The 23661-nt window shown below is 33.7% G+C and overlaps 1 protein-coding gene across 1 annotated transcript; it reads left to right on the forward strand.

Annotated features, from left to right (window-relative positions):
* Positions 1–1296: 1296 nt before the first annotated feature.
* On the forward strand, positions 1297–22496 carry LOC117341550. The gene is made up of 3 exons (XM_033903415.1): positions 1297–1376; positions 17798–19117; positions 19592–22496. The coding sequence occupies exons 1-3, from the start codon at positions 1310–1312 to the stop codon at positions 20014–20016; spliced, it is 1812 nt and encodes a 603-aa protein (XP_033759306.1). The 5' UTR covers positions 1297–1309; the 3' UTR covers positions 20017–22496.
* Positions 22497–23661: the final 1165 nt, after the last annotated feature.

The raw sequence follows: 23661 nt of genomic DNA on the forward strand, positions 1-23661 counted from the left end.
ATCATTATAGTTTTATGCTTTAACTTATCTTTAGGTAGTTATCATTTCATCATATATAACGTATGTTGACGAATCGCTGGAAAAACCCACATTTGTTATTGCCTTTCCGTCCACCTTTACTAAATATCAAAGAACTGAGAGTTCTAAATTGTCTAAAAGTTTAACAAAGGACAGGTGAATACAAAGGTTCGCTCTGATTGGTCTGAAATGAAAACCTTATACCGGTATTTATATGTTTTATCAGTATGGTCATTTTTTTTTTCACTAGCAAAAATGCGAAAGAAAAGAAATATATATAAGTTTAGTTAAAATGTATCAGATAAATGACAAGTCGACTTGTGTATTGGTTTGCCGAATAGTGCAAGCATCCCTAAGGAAATGGCAATAAGGAAGATAGGACGTGTCCATTGTATAACTTAAAAAATATGTTTACAGTAATGCATACTCGAGTGTCTTGTTATTGCTTAATTTGAGGCAGAATTAAATGTCACATGAAATACATACTTATGCACACATAGTTTATTAATTTATATTCGCTCTAAAAAAAAGGCAAACAAAGCCTAAAATGCCAATCAATCAATACAATGTTCGCTGTAGTTCTACTCGATCAACATGTATTGTAGAACTCAACAACAGTACAGAAAGGTGACGTGCTTAAACACAAAATTATACAGTTGTTTCTCTGATGATGAAATATATCTATTTATTTACCTCTATGCCCATCCCAAACTGGGCATCAGCGAACACTATTAAAACCACTATTCAAAAATTTAAACCACAGTGATATCTATCAAAGTGACCGCTACTTTTTCAAAAAATAAACCCGATGCACAAGTATAAAAAAAAAAAAAAAAACCTGAAAAAAAGGACAATCACTCTGTTATTAAAGGGTAATTGGCCCTGAATGTTGTCGTGTTAGTATGACCAATATATACATTTAATTTCATTATATTTTTTAAAAGGTAAATACATGTAAATTAGTCATATTGGACCATGATTTTAGTACGCTGCATAATGCCTAAGTGAAACAGATATACACATCAAGTGTTGTGATCCTTCGAATTATGGGCCCGGTAATTACCAGCTTATGGTTCGAGTTGGTTTAACTGTATTTTCTCGTTGTTTGTTTTATCAGGATTGCATTTACATTTTTAGAAAAATATTCGATAAACCAATAACAAAATAGGCATAACTTTACGTGGTTTTGACCATTAATTCTTTAGTTATAGTTGCGGGTCATTTAAACGTTGACATGCTGTGTTCTATTTGCATGTATTATTTTAATACGTTATAGATTGGACGAACTGAAATGAAGACTGGCTTGTCGACGTCGGATACTCCAGACTCTTCAATACGAAGTGATGATGACGATGGAGGTAATGCTGACAGACAGCGATCTATCAAAATAGATTAGATGCTTAAATAAGAAACACTATTACAATAAAAAGGAAGAACTTTCATTGATATCAACATGTCTTGTATGATATGTTTACAGCGTTTAACGCCATGTTGCTATTCAATAAATCCAAATCACTTTTGGTGTTTCTGACAGTGAAGTAGATGATAATTATTTTATCATCACGTTATTATTAATATTTCCCTTCTAACCGCGAATACTTGAAAAGTATCACACAAGTATTATAGAGGGATGGTATCACATAAGTATTATAGAGAAATGGTATCACACAAGTATTATAGAGGGATGGTATCACAAAAGTATTATAGAGGGATTGTATCACACAAGTATTATGGAGGGACTGTATCACACAAGTATTATTGAGGGATTGTATCACACAAGTATTATAGAGGGACTGTATCACACAAGTATTATTGAGGGATTGTATCACACAAGTTTATAGAAGGGTTGTATCATACAAGTATTATAGAGGGATTGTATCACACGTATTATAGAGGGGTTGTATGGCACAAGTGTTATAGAGGGATTGTATCACACAAGTATTATAGAGTGATTATATCACACAAGTATTATTGAGGGATTGTATCACACAAGTTTATAGAAGGGTTGTATCATACAAGTATTATAGAGTGATTGTATCACACAAGTATTATGGAGGGACTGTATCACACAAGTTTATAGAGGGCTTGTATCACACAAGTATTATTGAGGGATTGTATCACACAAGTTTATAGAAGGGTTGTATCACACAAGTATTATGGAGGGATTGTATCACACAAGTATTATAGAGGGATTGTATCACACAAGTATTATAGAGGGATTGTATCACACAAGTTTATAGAGGGATTGTATCACACAAGTATTATGGAGGGATTGTATCACACAAGTATTATGGAGGGACTGTATCACAAGTATTATGGAGGGATTGTATCACAAAAGTATTATAGAGGGATTGTATCACACAAGTATTATGGAGGGATTGTATCACACAAGTATTATAGAGGGATTGTATCACACAAGTATTATAGAGAAATGGTATCACACAAGTATTATAGAGGGATGGTATCACAAAAGTATTATAGAGGGATTGTATCACACAAGTATTATGGAAGGACTGTATCACACAAGTATTATTGAGGGATTGTATCACACAAGTTTATATAGGGCTTGTATCACACAAGTATTATTGAGGGATTGTATCACACAAGTTTATAGAAGGGTTGTATCACACAAGTATTATGGAGGGATTGTATCACACAAGTATTATAGAGGGATTGTATCACACAAGTATTATAGAGTGATTGTATCACACAAGTTTATAGAGGGATTGTATCACACAAGTATTATAGAGAGATTGTATCACACAAGTATTATGGAGGGACTGTATCACAAGTATTATGGAGGGATTGTATCACACAAGTATTATAGAGGGATGTATCACTAAGTATTTAGAGGATGTATCACACAAGTATTAGAGGTTGTTCACATACAAATTATAAGGGATTATCAAGATTATAAGGGATTGTATCCAGTAAAGGGTGATCACACAAGAATTATAGAGGGATTTATATCATACTAAATTAGAGGATTGTATGCACAAGTTTATAGAGGGATGGTATCACAAAGTATTATAGAGGGATTGTATCACAAATATTAAGAGGGATTGTATCACACAAGTATTAAAGATTGTTCACAAGTAATAGAGTGATAACACAATTTATAGGTGAAAAAGATTGTGACACAAGTTTATAGAGGGATGGACACAAAATATTATAGAGGGATTGTATCACACAAGTATTATAGGGATGTATCACACAAGTATTAAAGAGTGATTATCACAGTATTATAGAGGGATATCACACAAGTTTATAGGGTGTATTGATCACAAGTATTATAGAGGGATTTACACAAGTATTATAGAGGGATTGTATACAAAGTATTATGAGGGATTTATCACAAATTTATAGTATAGGAAGTATCAACAAAATTAAAAGGATATCACACAAGTATTAAGGATGGTATACACAAAGTATTAAGAAATTGATCACACAAGTATTATAGAGGATTGTATCACACAAGTATTAAGAGGGATTGTATCACACAAATTTTTGGAGGGACTGTCACACAATAAAGTTTATATAGGGATTGTATCACACAAGTTTATAGAAGGGTTGTATCATACAAGTATTATAGAGGGTTTTACAAAGTATTAGAGGGATGTATCACACAGTTATTATAAAAATTAAGTTTGAATTATACAATATTTAAGGTGGTATTTAACACAAGTTATAAGTGATTGTATCACAAAGTATTATAAGGGGTTGTATCACCAAGTATTATTGAGGGATTGTATCACACAAGTATTATAGAGGTTGTATCACAAAAGTTTATAGAGGGATGGTATACACAAGTATTATAGATGGATTCATACAACAAGATTATAGAGAAATGTATTAGAGAGGGATGGTATCAAACAAAATATTATAGAGGGATTTGTATCACACTAAGTATTAATAGAGGGAATTGGTATAACAACAAGTATTATAGAAGGGATGGTAATCATACAAGTAGTTATAGAGGGATTGTATCACACAAGTATTATAGAGGGATGGTATCACACAAGTATAATAGAGGGTTTTTATCACACAAGTATTATAGAGTGACTGTATCACACAAGTATTATAGAGGGATGGTATCACACAAGTATTATATAAGGGTTGTATCACACAAGTATTATAGAGGGATTGTATCACACAAGTATTATGGAGGGACTGTATCACACAAGTATTATAGAGGGATTGTATCACACAAGTATTATAGAGGGTTGTATCATACAAGTATTATAGAGGGATTGTATCACAAAAGTATTACGGAGGGATTGTATCACACAAGTATTATAGAGGGATTGTATCACACAAGTTTATAGAGGGATTGTATCATACAAGTATTATAGAGGGATTGTATCACACAAGTATTATAGAGGGATTGTATCACACAAGTATTATAGAGGGATTGTATCACACAAGTATTATGGAGGGATTGTATCACACAAGTATTATAGAGGGATTGTATCACACAAGTATTATAGAGGGATTGTATCACATAAGTATTATAGAGGGATTGTATCACACAAGTATTATAGAGGGATTGTATCACACAAGTATTATAGAGGGATTGTATCACACAGTATTATAGAGGGAATGTATCACACAAGTATTATAGAGGGATTGTATCACACAAGTATTATAGAGGGATTGTATCACACAAGTATATAGAGGGATGTATCACACAAGTATTATAGAGGGATGGTATCACACAAGTATTATAGAGGGATTGTATCACACAAGTATTATAGAGGGATGGTATCACACAAGTATTATAGAGGGATTGTATCACACAAGTAATTATAGAGGGGATGGTATCACACAAAGTATTATAGAGGGATTGTATCACACAAAGTATTATATGAGGGATTGTATCACACAAGTTTATAGAGGGATTGTATCACACAGTATTATAGAGGGATTGTATCAAATAAGGATTTATCAGAGATTTAAGATTGTAACAAATATGAGGGTGGTATACACAAATTTATAGAGGGGTTTATCACAAATTAAAGGGTGTATCACAATATAGAGGGATTTTCACACAAGTTATTAAGGGGGGGTTACACAGTTATAGGTTTAAAAATTGATGTAACAATTATAGAGGGAGTGTATCACAAAGTATAAGAGGATTGTATCACACAAGTATTATGGGGATTGTATAACACAAGTTATAGAGGATTGTAAGACATTATAGAGGATTGATAACACAAGTATTTAGAGGGATTGTATCACACAAGTATTAGAGGGTTTTATCACAAATTTATAGAGGGATTGTCACAAATTATAAGGGGTTATCACAATTTATAGAGGATTGTATCACACAAAAAGGGTGTATCAAAAAGTATTATAGAGGGGTGTATACACAAGTTTATGAGGGAATTGTATCAAAATATTATGAGGGATTTCCCCCAAGTATTATAGAGGGATGTATCACACAATAATTTAAATTTGGGATTTACACAAGTATTATAAGGATTTTACAAAAATTTAGAACAAAATAAGGGAAACAAGAATTATAGAGGGATGATCCAAATATTATAAGGATTATCACACAAGTATTATAGAGGATGTATCACAATTTAAAGGTTACAAATATAGGGATTGTTCACAAAAGTTACGGGATTGATCACCAAGTATTTAGGGATTAAGATTATCAACAAGTATTATATAGAGGGATTGTACCACAGTATTATAGAGGGATGTACACACAAGATTATAGAGGGATGGATAAAAGTATTTAGAGGATTGGATTCACAAGAATATATAGAGGGATTGTATCACACAAGTATTATAGAGGGATTGTATCACAAAGTATTATAGAGGATTGTAGCACACAAGTATTAGAGGGATTGTATCACACAAGTATTAGAGGATTTTATCCCCAAGTTTATAAGGGTTATATCACACAAGTATTATAGAGGTGATTGTATAACACAAGTATTATAGAGGGATTGTATCACACAAGTATTATAGAGGGGATTGTATCCCACAAGTATTATAGAGGGACTGCTATCACACAAGTATTATAGAGGGATTGTATCTACACAAGTATATAGAGGATGTATCACACAAGTATTATAAGAGGGATGTATCACACAATATTATAGAGGGATTGTATCACACAAGTATTATAGAGGGATTGTATCACACAAGTATATAGAGGGATTGGTATCACACAAGTATTATAGAGGATTGATCACTACAAGTATTATAGAGGGATTGTATCACACAAGTATTATAGGGATTGTATCACACAAGTATTATAGAGGGATTGTATCACACAAGTATTATAGAGGGATGCGTATCACACAAGTATTATAGAGGGGATTGTATCACACAAGTCTTATAGAGGGATTGTATAACCACAAGTATTATAGAGGGATGGTATCACACAAGTGTATATAGAGGGATTGTATCACACAAAATTTAAAGAGATGGTATATCAAGTATTATAGAGGGTGTATCAACAAGTATTATAGAGGATTTGCACACAATAATTAGAGGATTAACAAGTATTATAGAGGGTTGTATGCACAAGTATTATAGAGAGATAAGTTATAAATGTTTCAAGGGTTAGGTATTATACACAAGTTTTAAAGGGATTGTATCAACAAGTATTATAGAGGGATTGTTACACAAGTATTATGAGGGATTGTATCACACAAGTATTATAGGGATTGTATCACACAATTATAGAGGATGTATCAAATAATTATAGAGGATGTATCACACAGTATTATAGAGGGTTGTATCACACAAGTTATAGAGGGATTTATCACACATATTATAGGGATTGATCACAATTATAGAGGTGTATCACACAAGTATTAGAGGGTTGATCAACAAGTATTATAAGGAATTTTATCACAATATATAAGGGGTGTATCAAAGTATTAAGAGGGATTGTATCACACAAGTATTTAGAGGGATGATACAGAAATTTTAAGGATTGTATCACAAGATTATAGAGGAGAAAAGTTATAAGGGGTGTTACAAGTATTGAGATTATCAAATTTATCAGGATTACACAAGTTAGAAGATTAAAATTGTATCAAAGTATAAGTATTATAGAAGATTATTAGAGGGTGTATCACACAAGTTTTATAGAGGGGATTGTATCAACAAGTATTAGAAGGGATTGTATCACACAAGTATATAGAGGATTGTATCACAAAGTATTAAGGAATTTTGACAGTATATAGAGGGTGGTTTACAAAGTATTATAGAGATTGTATCACAAAGTATTTGAGGGTTTATCACACAAGATTATAGGGGATTTACAAGATTTTAAGGATGGTTAACAAGTATTTTAAGAGGGTGGTATCACAAGTATTAAAGGGTTGATCACAAATTAAGGGATTGACAAAAGTAATGGAGGGGTTCACAAGTATTATGAGGGAGTTGTATCACACAATATATAGAGGGATTGTATACCATATATAAGGGTTATCCCATGTATAAGGGTTTTTCAATTTATAGGATTTATAACAATATTATAGGGATTTACCCCATATTAAGAGGAGTTAACAATATTATAGAGGGTGATCACAAAGTATTAAAGGTGGATCTAAAAAAGATTTATGCCAATTTTAAAGGTGTATCACAGATTTATGGTACACCAAGATTATAGAGGGATTATCACACAAGTATTAAGAGGATGTAAACAGTATTATAGGGATGGAACAAAAGTTAGAGGGTTATACAAATTATGAGGGTGTACACACAAGTTTATAGAGGATTGTATCACACAAGTATTATAGAGGGTTTACAAATATAAGGTTTATCACAAGTTATAGGGATTGTATACACAATATTAAGGGTTGATTAATGTATTATAAAGATTTAAAAGTTATCAAAAGTATTAGAGGATTGTATACAAGTATTATAGGGATTGTATCACACAAGTTTAAGAGAGTATACACAGGGTGGATACACAAGTATTAGAGGGATTGTATCACACAAGTATTATAGAGGGATTGTATCACACAAGTATTATAGAGGGATTGTATCACACAAGTATTATAGAGGGGTGGTATCACACAAGTATTATAAAGGGATTGTATCACACAAGTATTATAGAGGGATTGTATCACACAAGTATTATAGAGGGATTGTATCACACAAGTATTATAGGAGGGATTGTATCACACAAGTATTATAGAGGGATTGTATCACACAAGTATTATTAGAGGGATTGTATCACAGCTAGTTTATAGAGTGATTGTATCACCACAATATTATAGAGGGTTGTATCACACAAGTATTATAGGAGGGATTGTATCACACAAGTATTATAGAGGGATTTGTATCACACAAGTATTATGAGGAGGATTGTATCACACAAGTATTATGAGGGATTGTATCACACAAGTATTATAGAGGGATTGTATCACACACAGTATTATAGAGGGATTGTATCACACAAGTATTATAGAGGGATGTCACACACATTATAAGAAGATTGTATCACACAAGTATTATGAGGGTTCACAAAGTATTATGGAGGGTTGTATCACACAAGTATTAGGAGGTGTATCACAATATTATAAGAGATTGTAACACAAGTATTATAGAGGATGGTATCACAAGTTATTATAGAGGGATTGTATCACAAAAGTATTAGGGATTGTATCACACAAGTATTATGAGGGATTATCACACAAGATTATAGAGGATGTATCACAATTTAAGGGGTTGTATACACAAGTATTATAGAGGATTGTATCACAAAGTATTATAGAGGGATTTATCACCAAGTTTTGAGGGATTGATAGGTTATCACAAGTATTAGAAGGGTGTACAACATTGAGATTATCAAAATTATGGGGTATGTATCACAAGTATATAGAGGATTTGATCACAAAGATTATAGAGGATGTATCACAATTATTATAGAGGGATTGTATCACACAAGTATTAAGGGATTTATCACACAAGTATTATAGAGGGATGTATCACACAAGTATTATAGAGGGATTGTATCACACAAGTATTATAGAGGGATTGTATCACACAAGAATTATAGAGGGATTGTATCACACAAGTATTATAGAGGGATTGTATCACACAAGTATTATAGAAGGGATTGTATCACACAAGTATTATAGAGTGATTGTATCACACAAGTATTATAGAGGGAACTGTATCACACATGTACTATAGAGGGGTGGTATAACACAAGTATTATAGAGGGATTGTATCACACAAGTATTATAAGGGGATTGTATCACACAAGTATTATAGAGGGATGGTATCACACGTATTATAGAGGGATTGTATCACACAAGTATTATAGAGGGATGGTATACACAAGTGTTATAGAGGGATTGTATCACACAAGTAATTATAGAAGGATGTATCCACACAAGTATTATAGAGAGATTTATCACACAAGTATTATAAAGGGATTGTATCACACAAGTATTTATAGAGGGATTGTATCACACAGTATATAGGGGTGTATCACACAAGTTTTAGAGGATTGTATACAAATTTTATAGGGGGTTTTCAAAAGTTTTAAGGGATTGTACACACAGTATTATGAGGGATTACACACAAGTATTATAGAGGGATTGTATCACAAAGTATTATAGGAGGGATTGTATCACAAAATTATAGAGGAGTGTATCACACAAGTATTATGGAAGGATTGTATCACACACAAGTATTAAGAGGATTGTATCACACATTATGAGAGGTTGTATCACAAAGTATTATAGAGGATTGATCACAAAGATTATAAGGGGAAAGTATCACACAAGTTTTTTGAAAGGGGTTTTATCACAAGTATTATAGAGGGATGATACAAAAGTTTAAGAGGGATTGTATACACAAGTATTATGAGGGATTGTATCACACAAATTAATAGAGGATTAAATATATAGAGGGGATGGTACACACAAGATTTAAGTATTGTATACACAAGATTTAGAGGTACAAGATTAGGGATTGTATCACAAGTATTATAGAGGATTGTCACACAAGTATTATAGAGGGTTGTAAACAATATATAGAGGTGTTATAACAAAAAGTTTACTAAGGGTATACACAATATTATAGAGATGAATGTATCACAAAGTATTTATAGGTGATTGTATCACAAGTTATAGAGGGATTTATCACAAAGTATTATGGATTTATCACACAAGTATAAGAGGGATTGTATCAACAAGTTTAAGAGGGATTTACAAAAGTATTAGAGGGATGTCATCACACAAGTTTATGAGGGATTGATCAAAGATTTTATAGAGGGTGTTCAAAAAATTTAAGGATTGTAAACAAATATAGAGGGATTGTACAACAAGTTAATAGAATGTTCAAAGGATAGAGGGATTATCCACAATTTATAGGGATGGTATCCAATTAAGATGTATACACAAGTTTTATAAGGATGTATCACAAGAAGATGTATCACACAATTTGAGGATTGTATCCCCAAATTATAGAAGGGATTGTATCACACAAGTATTATAGAGGGATTGTATCACAAAAGTATTACGGAGGGATTGTATCACACAAGTATTATTAGAGGGATTGTATCACACAAGTATTATAGAGTGATTGTATCACACAAGTATTATAGAGGGATTGGTTAACACAAGAATTATAGAGTGATTGTATCACATAAGTATTATAGAGGGATTGTATCACACAAGTATTATAGAGGGATTGTATCACACAAGTATTATAGAGGGATGGTATCACACAAGTATTATAGAGGGATTGTATCACACAAGTATTATAGAGGGATGTATCACACAAGTAATTATAGAGGGATTGTATCACACAATAGTATAGAGGGATGGTATCACACAAGTATTATAGAGGGATTGTATCACACAAGTAATTATAGAAGGGATGGTATCACACAAGTATTATAGAGGGATTAGTATCACACAAGTAATTATAGAGGGATTGTATCACACATGTATATAGAGGGTTGGTATCACACAAGTATTATAGAGTGATTGTATCACAAAGTATTATGAGGGATTATCAACAAGTATTATAGGGTTGTATCACAAAGTATTATAGAGGGATGTATCACACAAGTTAAGGTGTTGTATACACAATTTATAGAGAGGATTGTATCAAACTATATAGAGGGATTGTATCACACAAGTATTATAGAGGGTTGTATCACAAAGTATTTAGAGGGATGTATCACACAAGTATTATGAGGATTGTATACACAAGATTATGAGGGTTCACAATTTACAGAAGGGTTGTTATACAAGTTTATAGAGGTTCATAACAAGTATTATAGAGGGTTATACACAATATTAAAGGGATTATCACACAAGTATTATAGAGTGACAAAAGTTTATAGGGATGTATCACAAAGATTATGGTGATTTATACACAAGTTATATGGGATTCAAAAGTTTATGAATGGTATCACAAATATATAGAGATGTGTATCACAAATATATATGTTATCACAAGGTATAGGAGGGATTGTATCACAAAGTATTAGGGGATTTAACACAAGTTTATAGAGGGGTTGTATCACAAAGTATATAGAGGATGTGTATCACACAAGTTATAGAGGATACACAAGTATTATGAGGGATTGTATCACACCAATTATAGGGTTTGACCCAATTAAAATATTATACACAAGATTATAGAGGGTGTATACACAAGTATTAAGAGGTTTATCAACATATTATATGGGGCTATCACACAAGTTATGAGGGTTTTATACACAAGTATTATAGAGGGATTCCCATTTAAGGTTTATAACAGTTTTATGCACACAGTATTTAAGAGGATTGCTTACACAAGTATTATAGAGGGATTGTATCACACAAGATATAGAGGGTTTATACACAAGTATTATTGTATCAAGTATAAAGGATTTATTAAAGGTAAGGATTAATTTAAAGTATGGTATCACAAGTATATGGGGTGCTATCAACAAGTGTTATAGAGGGTTGTATCACCAAATTTTAGAGGGATGTATGACAAGAATTATAGAGTGATGGTATCACATAAGTATTATAGAGGGATTGTATCACACAAGTATTATAGAGGGATTGTATCACACAAGTATTATAGAGGGATTGTATCACACAAGTATTATAGAGGGATGGTATCACACAAGTATTATGAGGGATTGTATCACACAAGTATTATTAGAGGGATTGTATCACACAAGTATTATAGAGGGATTGTATCACACAAGTATTATAGAGGGATTGTATCACACAAGTATTATAGAGGGATTGTATCACACAAGTTTATAGAGGGATTGTATCACACAAGTATTATAGAGGGATTGTATCACACAAGTATTATAGAGGGATTGGTATCACACAAGTAATTATAGAGGATTGTATCACACAAGTATTATAGAGGGATGTATCACACAAGTATTATAGAGGGATTGTATCACACAAGTATTATAGAGGGATTGTATCACACAAGTATCTATAGAGGGTGTATCAACCAAGTATTATAGAGGATTGTATCACACAAGTATTATAGTTGAGGATGTATCACACAAAATAGAGGAGGGGTATAACAAGTATTATAGAGGAGTATCACAAAGTATTATAAGGGATTTATCAACAAGTTATAGGATGTATAAAAGTATTATGGGGATTGATCACACAGATTAGAGGTTTTTATATCCAAGTATATGAGGGATTGCCCCACAAGTATTATAAGGGTTGTATCACAAGTATTATAGAGGATGTATACACAAGATATAGGATTGTTCACAATATTGAGAGTTGTATCCACAAGTATTTAGAGGGATTGTATCACACAATTAAGGGGATTGATACAATTAAGAGGGTGTATACAAAGATTATAGGGGATTGTATCATACAAGATTTTTCACAGGAGTGTATCACACAAGTATTAAGGGATTGTACAAAGTTTATGGGGATTGTACCAAAGTTATGATGTACACAAGATATGGGAGTGTCACAAGGATTTTGGGGTTGTATCACACAAGTTTGTATCCACGAGGGGTGCTATACAAGTATTATGAGGGTGGTTTCACAACAAGTATTAGAGGGAATTGTATCACACAATTTATAGAGGGATGGATCACCAATATTATAGAGGGATTGTACACAAAGTATTATAGAGGGATTGTATCACAAGTTTATAGAGGGTGTATCACAAGTATATAGAGGGTTTATCACAAAGTTTATGAGGTTTACACACAATATTTGATGATATCAACACAAGTTATTAAGGGTGTATCACAATTATAGAGGGTGTATCAAAAATTATAGAGGATGTATCACAAAGTTTATAGGGATTGATCACACGAATAGGGGTTGTTCACAATATTAGATTAAACCAGTTATTAAGGATTAGCAAAGGTTGTTATAACAAGTATTATAAGGGATGATCAAAAAGTATTTTAATGACAAACAAAGGATTTATACACAAGATATAAGGGTTACCACAAGTATTATAGAGGGATTGTATCACCAAGTATTATAGAGGATTGTATCCACAAGATTATAGAGGGATTGTATCACACAAGTATTATAGAGTGATTGTATCACACAAGTATTATAGAGGGATTGTATCACACAAGTATTATAGAGGGATTGTATCACACAAGTATTATAGAGGGATTGTATCACACAAGTAATATAGAGGGATTGTATCACACAAGTATTATAGAGGGATGGTATCACACAAGTATTATAGAGGGATTGTATCACACAAGTATTATAGAGTGATGGTATCATACCAGTATTATAGAGGGATGGTATCACACAAGTATTATAGAGGGATTGTATCACACAAGTATTATTAAGGGATTGTATCACACAAGTTTATAGAGGGATTGTATCACACAAGTATTATAGCGGGATGGTATCACACAAGTATTATAGAGGGATTGTATCACACAAGTATTATAGAGGGATTGTATCACACAAGTATTATAGAGGGATTGTATCACACAAGTATTATAGAGGGATTGTATCACACAAGTATTATAGAGGGATTGTATCACAAGTATTATAGAGGGATTGTATCACACAAGTATTATTGAGGGATTGTATCACACAAGTATTATAGAGGATTATATCACACAAGTAATTATAGCGTGATGCATATGGCACACAATTGGTATAGAAGGGAATTGTATCATCACCCAAGATTTATAGAGGGATTGTACAGCACAAAGTATTAAGAGTGATGATTGTATTACACCAAGTATTATAGAGTGATTGTATCCACAGCAAGTATTATAGGTGATTGTATTACACAAGTATTCTAGAGGGATTGTATCAGCACAAGTATTTATAGATGGGATTGTATCACACAAGTATTATAGAGGGATTGTATCACACAAGTATTATAGAGGGATTGTTATCAGCACAAGTATTATAAGAGGTATTTGTTATCATCACTAGGTATTATAGAGGGATGATATCTCACAAGTATATAGAGTGCTTGTATGCACAAGTATATAGAGGGATTGTATCACACCACGTATTATAGAGAGATTGTATCACACAAGTATTATAGGAGGGATTTGTATCACACACAAGTATTATAGAGGGATTTGTTATCACTACAAGAATTATAGAGGGATTGTATCACACAAGTATTATAGAGGGATTGTATCACACAAGTATTATAGAGGAATGGTATCACACAAGTATTATAGAGGGATTGTATCACACAAGTATTATAGAGGGATTGTATCACACAAGTATTATAGAGGGATTGTATCACACAAGTATTATAGAGTGATTGTATCACACAAGTATTATAGAGGGATTGTATCACACAAGTATTATAGAGGGATTGTATCACACAAGTATTATAGAGGGATTGTATCACACAAGTATTATAGAGGGATTGTATCACACAAGTATTATAGAGGGATGGTATCACACAAGTATTATAGAGAGGACTGTATCACACAAGTATTATTGAGGGATTGTATCACACAAGTATTATAGAGGGAGTTGTATCACACAAGTATTATAGAGGGATGATATCACACAAGTATTATAGAGGGAGTGTATATAACACAGTATTATAGAGGGATTGTAATCACACAAGTATTATAGAGGGATTGTATACACAATTTAAAGGGGTTGTATCAAATATTAAGGGGGTTTTACAAAGTATTTGAGGGTTGTTAACACAATGTTTTTAGGGGGGTTGTTTAAAAAATTATAGAGGGATGTATACAAATATAAAAGGATTGTATAACAATATAGAGGGATTTTCACAAATATTATGGGGGGTTATCAACAAAGTATTATAAAGGAATGTTTTAAGATTTTTAAAGGTTAGAGGTTTTCAAAGTATTAAGAGATGTATAACAGTTATAAGAGGTTTTAAAAATTATGGGGTTACCAGTATTAAGAGGGTTTATCACACAAGTATTATGAGGGTTATCACACATTTATAGGAGTGTTTAAAAGGTTTAAAAGTTTTTAAAAGTTTATAAGTGAGATACCAAGTATTTGAGGGATTGTTACAAATTTAGGGGTTTAATACAAATTTATAGAGGGGTTGTACCCCAAAAATTTTGGAGGGATTGTATCACAAAATATTGGGGATTATAAAATATTTGTATCACACAAGTATTATAAAGGAATGGTATCACACAAGTATTATAGAGGGATGGTATCACAAAAGTATTATAGAGGGATTGTATCACACAAGTATTATAGAGGGATGGTATCACACAAGTATTATAGAGGGTTTTTATCACACAAGTATTATATAGTGACTGTATCACACATGTACTATAGCGGGGTGGTATAACACAAGTATTATAGAGTGATTGTATCACACAAATATTATAGAGGGGTGGTATAACACAAGTATTATAGAGTGATTGTATCACACACGTATTATAGAGGAATTGTATCTCACAAGTATTATAGAGGGATTGTATCTCACAAGTATTATAGAGGGATTGTATCACATAAGTATTATAGAGGGATTGTATAACACAAGTATTATAGAGGGATTGTATCACACAAGTATTATAGAGGGATTGTATCACACAAGTATTATAGAGGGGTTGTATGACACAAGTGTTATAGAGGGATTGTATCACACAAGTATTATAGCGTGATTATATCACACAAGTTTATAGAAGGGTTGTATCATACAAGTATTATAGAGGGATTGTATCACAAAAGTATTATGGAGGGATTGTATCACACAAGTATTATTGAGGGATTGTCTCACACAAGTTTATAGAGGGATTGTATCACACGTATTATAGAGGGATGGTATCACACAAGAATTATAGAGTGATTGTATCACATAAGTATTATAGAGGGATTGTATCACACAAGTATTATTGAGGGATTGTATCACACAAGTATTATAGAGGGATTGTATCACAAAAGTGTTATAGAGGGATGGTATGACACAAGTATTATAGAGGGAATGTATCACACAAGAATTATAGAGGGACTGTATCACACATGTACTATAGAGGGGTGGTATCACACAAGTATTATAGAGGGATTGTATCACACAAGTATTATAGAGTGATTGTATCACACAAGTATTATAGAGGGATTGTATCACACAAGTATTATAGAGGGATGGTATCACACAAGTATTATAGAGGGATTGTATCACACAAGAATTATAGAGGGATTGTATCACACATGTACTATAGAGGGGTGGTATAACACAAGTATTATAGAGGGATTGTATCACACAAGTATTATAGAGGAATGGTATCACACAAGTATTATAGAGGGATGGTATCACAAAAGTATTATAGAGGGATTGTATCACACAAGTATTATAGAGGGATGGTATCACACAAGTATTATAGAGGGTTTTTATCACACAAGTATTATAGAGGGACTGTATCACACATGTACTATAGCGGGGTGGTATAACACAAGTATTATAGAGGGATTGTATCACACAAGTATTATAGAGGGATTGTATCACACAAGTATTATGGAGGGATTGTATCACAGAAGTATTATAGAGGGATTGTATCACACAAGTATTACAGAGGGATTGTATCACACAAGTATTATAGAGGAATGGTATCACACAAGTATTATAGAGGGATGGTATCACAAAAGTATTATAGAGGGATTGTATCACACAAGTATTATAGAGGGATGGTATCACACAAGTATTATAGAGGGATTGTATCACACAAGTATCATAGAGGGATTGTATCACATAATTATTATAGAGGAATTGGATGACACGTTTTATAGAGGGATTGTATCATACAAGTATTATAGAGGGTTTGTATTACACAAGTATTATAGAGGGATTGTATCACACATGTACTATAGAGGAATTGGATGACACACGTTTTATAGAGGGATTGTATCATACAAGTATTATAGAGGGATTGTATCACACATGTACTATAGAGGGATTGTATCACATAATTATTATAGAGGAATTGGATGACACACGTTTTATAGAGGAATTGTATCACACAAGTATTATAGAGGGATTGTCGCTCGTATCAATATTGAATTAGTCAAATTTTATTAAAACAGATGCGACATTAATTCAAATCATCTCATCACATTGTTTTGAAAACATTGCGGTAAAAAACGGTTGCATATTTCTCTTAAAGCCATATTGTTTGATTAACAGAGAGACAATCTTATGAAGTGAGGAAACTCTTTTTGTTCATCAGTTCTCCTTAGTCTATCGATTGATTTAACATTTCGGTATTATTACTGTTTTTATCGTTGCTATAACACGTGTATTATAGAATTTTACATTGGTATATAACATCTCAAAACTTGTTTTGTATTTATCAATATTTCAGATGCGAAATTGCTCATCGAAATCGTGAAGAAGAGAGACATCGAAAAGTTTGAAACTTTTGAAAGGAAATTTTCGACAGCAGAAGCAAAGATGTTTTCTTCCGAAAGCATTCTTCATATTGTGGCTGTGTTTGGCTCATCAGAAATGATAGAATGTATGAAGAAATGGAAGGGCATCGAATGGGATGAAGAAAGAGAGATCCACGAACACATATTCGGTGAAGCGTTGAAGGGATTAACAGTCAGTAATGCCACGGCGTTGTATTTGGCGACTTTTTTGGAGAGAACGGAGATGGTACGCTCGCTCATCAAATATTCTGGAGAAGACAACATTAGATGCTGCTTTCGGAGCTTACACCTCAGTGACGAAATGGAAGAGATATACATGTTGGATCAAGCCGAAAAATTGAAAACAAAATTTTCTAAACCTCGACCCACCGTCATTCCAGGACATCGCGTGGGAAAAGATGGAAAACGCACTCGGGCTTTCATTGTATATTCAATACATGAAAATGAGGCTTCAAGCTATGAACTTAGTGATGGCCTCGGTTTAGTTATGGTTCGAAATCCGTACATTTATAAGAAAGAGGGGGGATGCAGCGAAGATGGAAGGAAGACGGTTTCATCTAAAGACACAAAACGAGCTGAAAAGGCTCTATCACTTCATCAGAAGACTCTTTGGGCGAACCATAGTAACTTAAACATTATAAACGTCAGTCCTGTGATATACCGGAACAACGGAGACGACATCATCGAAAAGCCATGCATCGCACTATACTGTAGTACAAAGGGCGTAGTGCCACTCGGGGAACCAGAGTTCCCTAAACAGTTAGAGTTAGAAGACGGTGATTTTATTGATGTTGATGTACACGAAGGTTATTTCAAACGAGGCAGATATAATTCGCGGCCAAGTGATCAATTTCATTCAACTCTCAAAATGGGTTGTGATATCGGAAGATCAACTCCTGAATATGATGCACGAGGGAATCCCCTTCAGTTACTTGGAGGCACACATGGTCCGTTTGTGAAGTTTAATAACAATATTGGATTTCTTACCTGCGCACACGTGTTGTTTGATATTCCAGTTACAACAAAATGTGTAGATTATACACACACCGGTAACAACACAGTTGAAGTCGTACAACCTTCAGTTGGTTCAACGGTTTTTGCAGGTTCTCCATGTGGACATGTACATAGAGCTATTTTCAATCCGCAGCTGGATCCAAGCGTTGATGTCGCTGTTGTAGAGCTCACTGATCCGAGTAGAATACCAACTGCAGGCCAATTTGCCAATGCGAAACACAGTAGTTACAAAAATGCAGGTTTGTCTTGAATTGAAATGTTATTCAGGCCATTGCTGTTCTTCAGCTTCGTTAATAGCTACACATTTTGTGTTTGAGAGTATACGTCTATATCATTGTGTCTATATAGGATTGGGATATTTCATCCGTGAGTCATCAAAGTAGTGAAACCCGAGATTATCTGAGGATTTTGCCACTTTTTGTTATCCTGAGGGTAGAATATTCCTATCTTTCAAATATAATGAACGATTGTTTTTCTCTTGTATCGCTACCTAATTTCTGGAAAAAAATGTTTCCTAGTCATTGACATTTTCTTCGGTTTTTAATTTCTTTGTTTGGGGTTTTTATCAAAAATACTGATGATTTTCTGAAAGATCATACTCATTTATGGCAAACTGTTAACTTGCTAAATTATTTGATGATTTTTTATGAAAATCATTTGAATCAAGAATTCTCCTTTATTTAGCATAACTTCTATTTATTTCATTATTTCAGGGTTTGACCAACTTCCTGAGTATAACAGTGGATCCATCCAAGAAGACTTAACACATGTCGGTACAGCACGCATTGTGTTTAAATTTGGAAGTTCTAGTGACGTCACAAAAGGAACACTAGATGTGTGTGGAACTCACGTAAGACCACCGACCACGGCACTCGGCTTACCTAGATGTACGGAGAAGGTCGAAATGCAAAACCAGTATCAAGTGAGTGGTGCCCATCCAACAATGACGTTTTTCACAGAGGGCGACTCCGGTTCACAGGTGTTTATGAAGTCTGACACGGGTGAATTAGTATTAATAGGAATGGCTATCGGACATGCGTATGTAGGTACCCACCCATTTCCATTAGCAGTTGTTACGCCTATCGGTGCAATATTGAAAACTTTAGGCACACAGTACTCAATAGCATCGTTTCCATAGTAACAAATCAACAGTTATTATCGCTGTAGAATGTTGAGATTTTCCTAACTGAATCTTTCTACACTACATCACAGCATTGAGTTGGGTTCCGTCCGTTAAACGTCATTTATAAATGACTTAACGAGACAACGATGTACAAATTGTTTTTAAAAAGATAAAAGATAACAGCCCAACGAAAGACTATATACCATAGCTATTTTTGTGACAATATTATATTTCTAACAGATGTTTCCGTTCACTCCTCGCTATTACTTTGGTATTTGTTGACCGAGTTACTTTGTTGCAAGTATTTATTCTGGACATTTTTTTTGTGTATTTTAGTGATTAACATTTTGTTATATTATTCAAGGTCACGGGGTCAAAACGTTCAATGTAAGCTTCAGGCTACTGATGAACATTTTGTAACGACAAGTGGAAGCAAAATTGTATAAAAGTCCGTATTAGTCAATTCACCAAAGATCAAGTTCATTTGATCATAATTGTTTGTTTGGTTTTCCGCCCTGTGGATTATTTTCAGGGTTATTTACAGACAGTGTCTACTTGTAGTAGATAGTGGCTTCCTCACTAAATAACATACGAGAGACCTGTTGGCTGCCATACAGAACAATGAGGGTAACGTGTCGTTCTAATTCATACCTACAAAGTGTATTTTGCTTCCTTGCGATTGTTTTTGAAGTCCAAATATCAAGCGTCAATGTTGGATATATGAGCAGTTGTCTTCTTTGTATTGATGGGAGATAAATTTTCCCACAGGACGGGGCCCCTGCTCACCTGTTCTAACTAGTATGATGATAACCTTCGTGTTTAAGACTAACCGGACAGCCGACGGATGACAGGAAGGAAAAATATATTGATGATAAATATCTGAAATCTTTAATTATCTACATCCAGTATGTATATCCATATATATGTTTTATATGACTGAATTGATAATACTGCACAATTCGTTACATAAATGATTATTTTGATTGCATTATATACATTGACACCAGAGAAACTATTGACCAGTTATAACGGTAATTATTAATTGATGTGTTTGTACGCTCAAAGCGTTATTCTTCCAAAAAATGTGTTAATGATATGATGACATGACAATCCGTTTTAATTGTAAGAATTTTGTTTTATTAATATTCACAAGTAAATTAACTTAAGTGGAAATATATCAATGTTTGTTTTATCACGAATGTATGATAATTAATATCATTAACAAAGGAATGCGGATGTAATGATATCATGATACGTTTTATTGATAAGATATTCACAATGTATTAAAAATAACATGTTATTGAACAAATATATGTATATATTCAGAATGCTTTGTAGTTTGATAACTGGTATAATTGCATCTTTTTCTTATCATTAAGTATCTATGTGTGTCTACACATCGTAATGGAAACGAAATCAACATTTTAACTTATAATTGATCAATAAAGCCACAGTACGAACGAAATAAAAACTCTGCATGAATAGTGTAAGACCCTTGAAAAAAACACATTCAGAATAATAACCGTGTTCTGTGTTCAGGACTAGTATGAAACAAGCATTAAATATATCTTACGCCCTATCGGAAGGATATCGTGGTGATCGTATATCGTACAGCTCGAAGGGAAGGTACTATATAAAGTAAAATGAAAAGCGAACTATTTAGGAACTAATATGATCACTCTTATACTTCTCAGCTCTGAGTTGTTCCCGTCATTTTCTTCATAAGTCAACGTAAAGAGTTGTATTGTATTGTCCCGACTTTTATACTTTTCCCTGTCCGTTAATATTCCCAAAGCATAGATACACTCAAGTGTGTAGCATGTAATACATTGTATATCTGAATAATACATTTCACTTTTTTTATCTATTCCGATAGGCTCTTCGAAGTAACCTCCCTCGTATGAAAACAAATAAGTTGGCCAACAGACATGTTCAGTTTGTTTCCATTCAATCTCATGACTTCATCCATCCGGACACTAGTTGTGTGTTAAATGGAATACGTCGCTCTTGTACAGTTCACAGATATGAACTTCCCCATGTAGCTCTTGTACAGTTCACAGATATGAACTTCCCCATGAAGCTCTTGTACAGTTCACAGATATGAACTTCCCCATGTAGCTCTTGTACAGTTCACATATATGAACTTCCCCATGTAGCTCTTGTACAGTTCACACATATGAACTTCCTCAGGTAGCTCTTGTACAGTTCACATATATGAAATTCCCCAGGTAGATCTTGCGCAGAAACTTGAGGCTGAGAATGACTGAGAAGTAGTCGATAATGTCCTTAGCTGTTGATAGGACGTTAAACAATTAAAACCAAATCAAACCTCCTCTGCAGGTACGGCGTTAGAATTGTACCTGCTGCCCCCATTGCATAATCGTACGAGACGACTTAATTCGGGATCTTATCTTTTCTCTTCTTTCTTAACAACTTTCTTCTTCCTAATGTCTCCCGATACTGTATCACTAGTCTTCCACCTCTGGGTTGCGAGTTCGAAACCTACGTGGGGCAGTTGCCAGGTACTGACCATAAGCCGGTGGGTTTTTTTCCGGGTACTCCGGCTTTCCTCCACCTACAAAACCTGGCCCGTCCTTAAATGACCCTGGCTGTTAATAGGACGTTTAACAAACAAACAAACAAATCCCTTGACAATGCCTCACTTTTGATCTTCAGTTGAGCTTCGCCCCTGTGAGGAAGGCGTTGGGTCCTGTTCACTTGCCGAGACATACCAGAGGCTTTAAAAATGGTAGTTGCTACTCCTGATTAACACTCAACATATTAGGAGTGAGACGACTGGTTGTCAAGATAATGTGACCGGGTCGAGTGTCTTGCTGAGTGTCTTCGGCAGTATGCCCAAGTGAGCTAGCTCTATAAATTGGCAAACATTCCGGCCTATCACAGGGAGACTTCACACAAACATACCGCAGCCTCCAAAACACACATAACCAACCACCACACGCATGCATATTGCATGCACAGGAGGCCGTTCTTAAATTACTTTAGCTGTTGAAAAGACGTTAAACAAATCAAACCAAACCAAACTGAAACAGTATGGAAGGGTGTCCCTGGTCCGTTTCTCCAGATTCTCGGATAAGACAGACACAGCAACCTGATAATCAGATCAACTAACATTGAGGATTCTCCTATAGTTTGTCCCCCGTCATCTTGAAATCTTGTCAAATAATTTAGTGATGTAAAACATTTGACTGATAAAATCTAGTTCAGATTTATGTTCCAGCTGTTATTTACTGCATACTTGAGATCAGAAAAGTGGTACAGAATCATCATATTGTGTGTATAAAAGACAGCTAATTAATAAGCCTAATTTTTGATTGCGAAAATTCAAGAATAATAACTTATCGGTAAACTCGAGATGACAATTTGTGTTTTTTCAATGTTTGTTGCATATTATAATGATTCACCAGTTCAAATTTGTCTATTGATGTGCCACACTAAGTATGGGTTAAGCATCTTTAACCCGAGATCATTTGTAAACAAAGAGGTATATAATTCTGGTTAATCCGATTGGTCTAAACGCATAGCTCAGTATCATAGACTTTGGCGCATACGCATTCATATAACGAAAAGAGAATATCTTTTGTTTACGCCAATTAGATCGTCATAATTTTTTCATCCATTTAGTGCCTTTTCGTCAAT

This window comes from Pecten maximus, chromosome 13, assembly GCF_902652985.1.
Source record: "Pecten maximus chromosome 13, xPecMax1.1, whole genome shotgun sequence".
NCBI lineage: Eukaryota > Metazoa > Mollusca > Bivalvia > Pectinida > Pectinidae > Pecten > Pecten maximus.

Coding starts and splice junctions, on each gene's coding strand:
- LOC117341550 (XM_033903415.1), top strand. CDS start 1,310: ATGAAGACTGGCTTGTCGACGTCGGATACTCCAGACTCTTCAATACGA. Junction 1,377..17,797: donor AAGTGATGATGACGATGGAG/GTAATGCTGACA, acceptor TCAATATTTCAG/ATGCGAAATTGCTCATCGAA. Junction 19,118..19,591: donor CAGTAGTTACAAAAATGCAG/GTTTGTCTTGAA, acceptor TCATTATTTCAG/GGTTTGACCAACTTCCTGAG.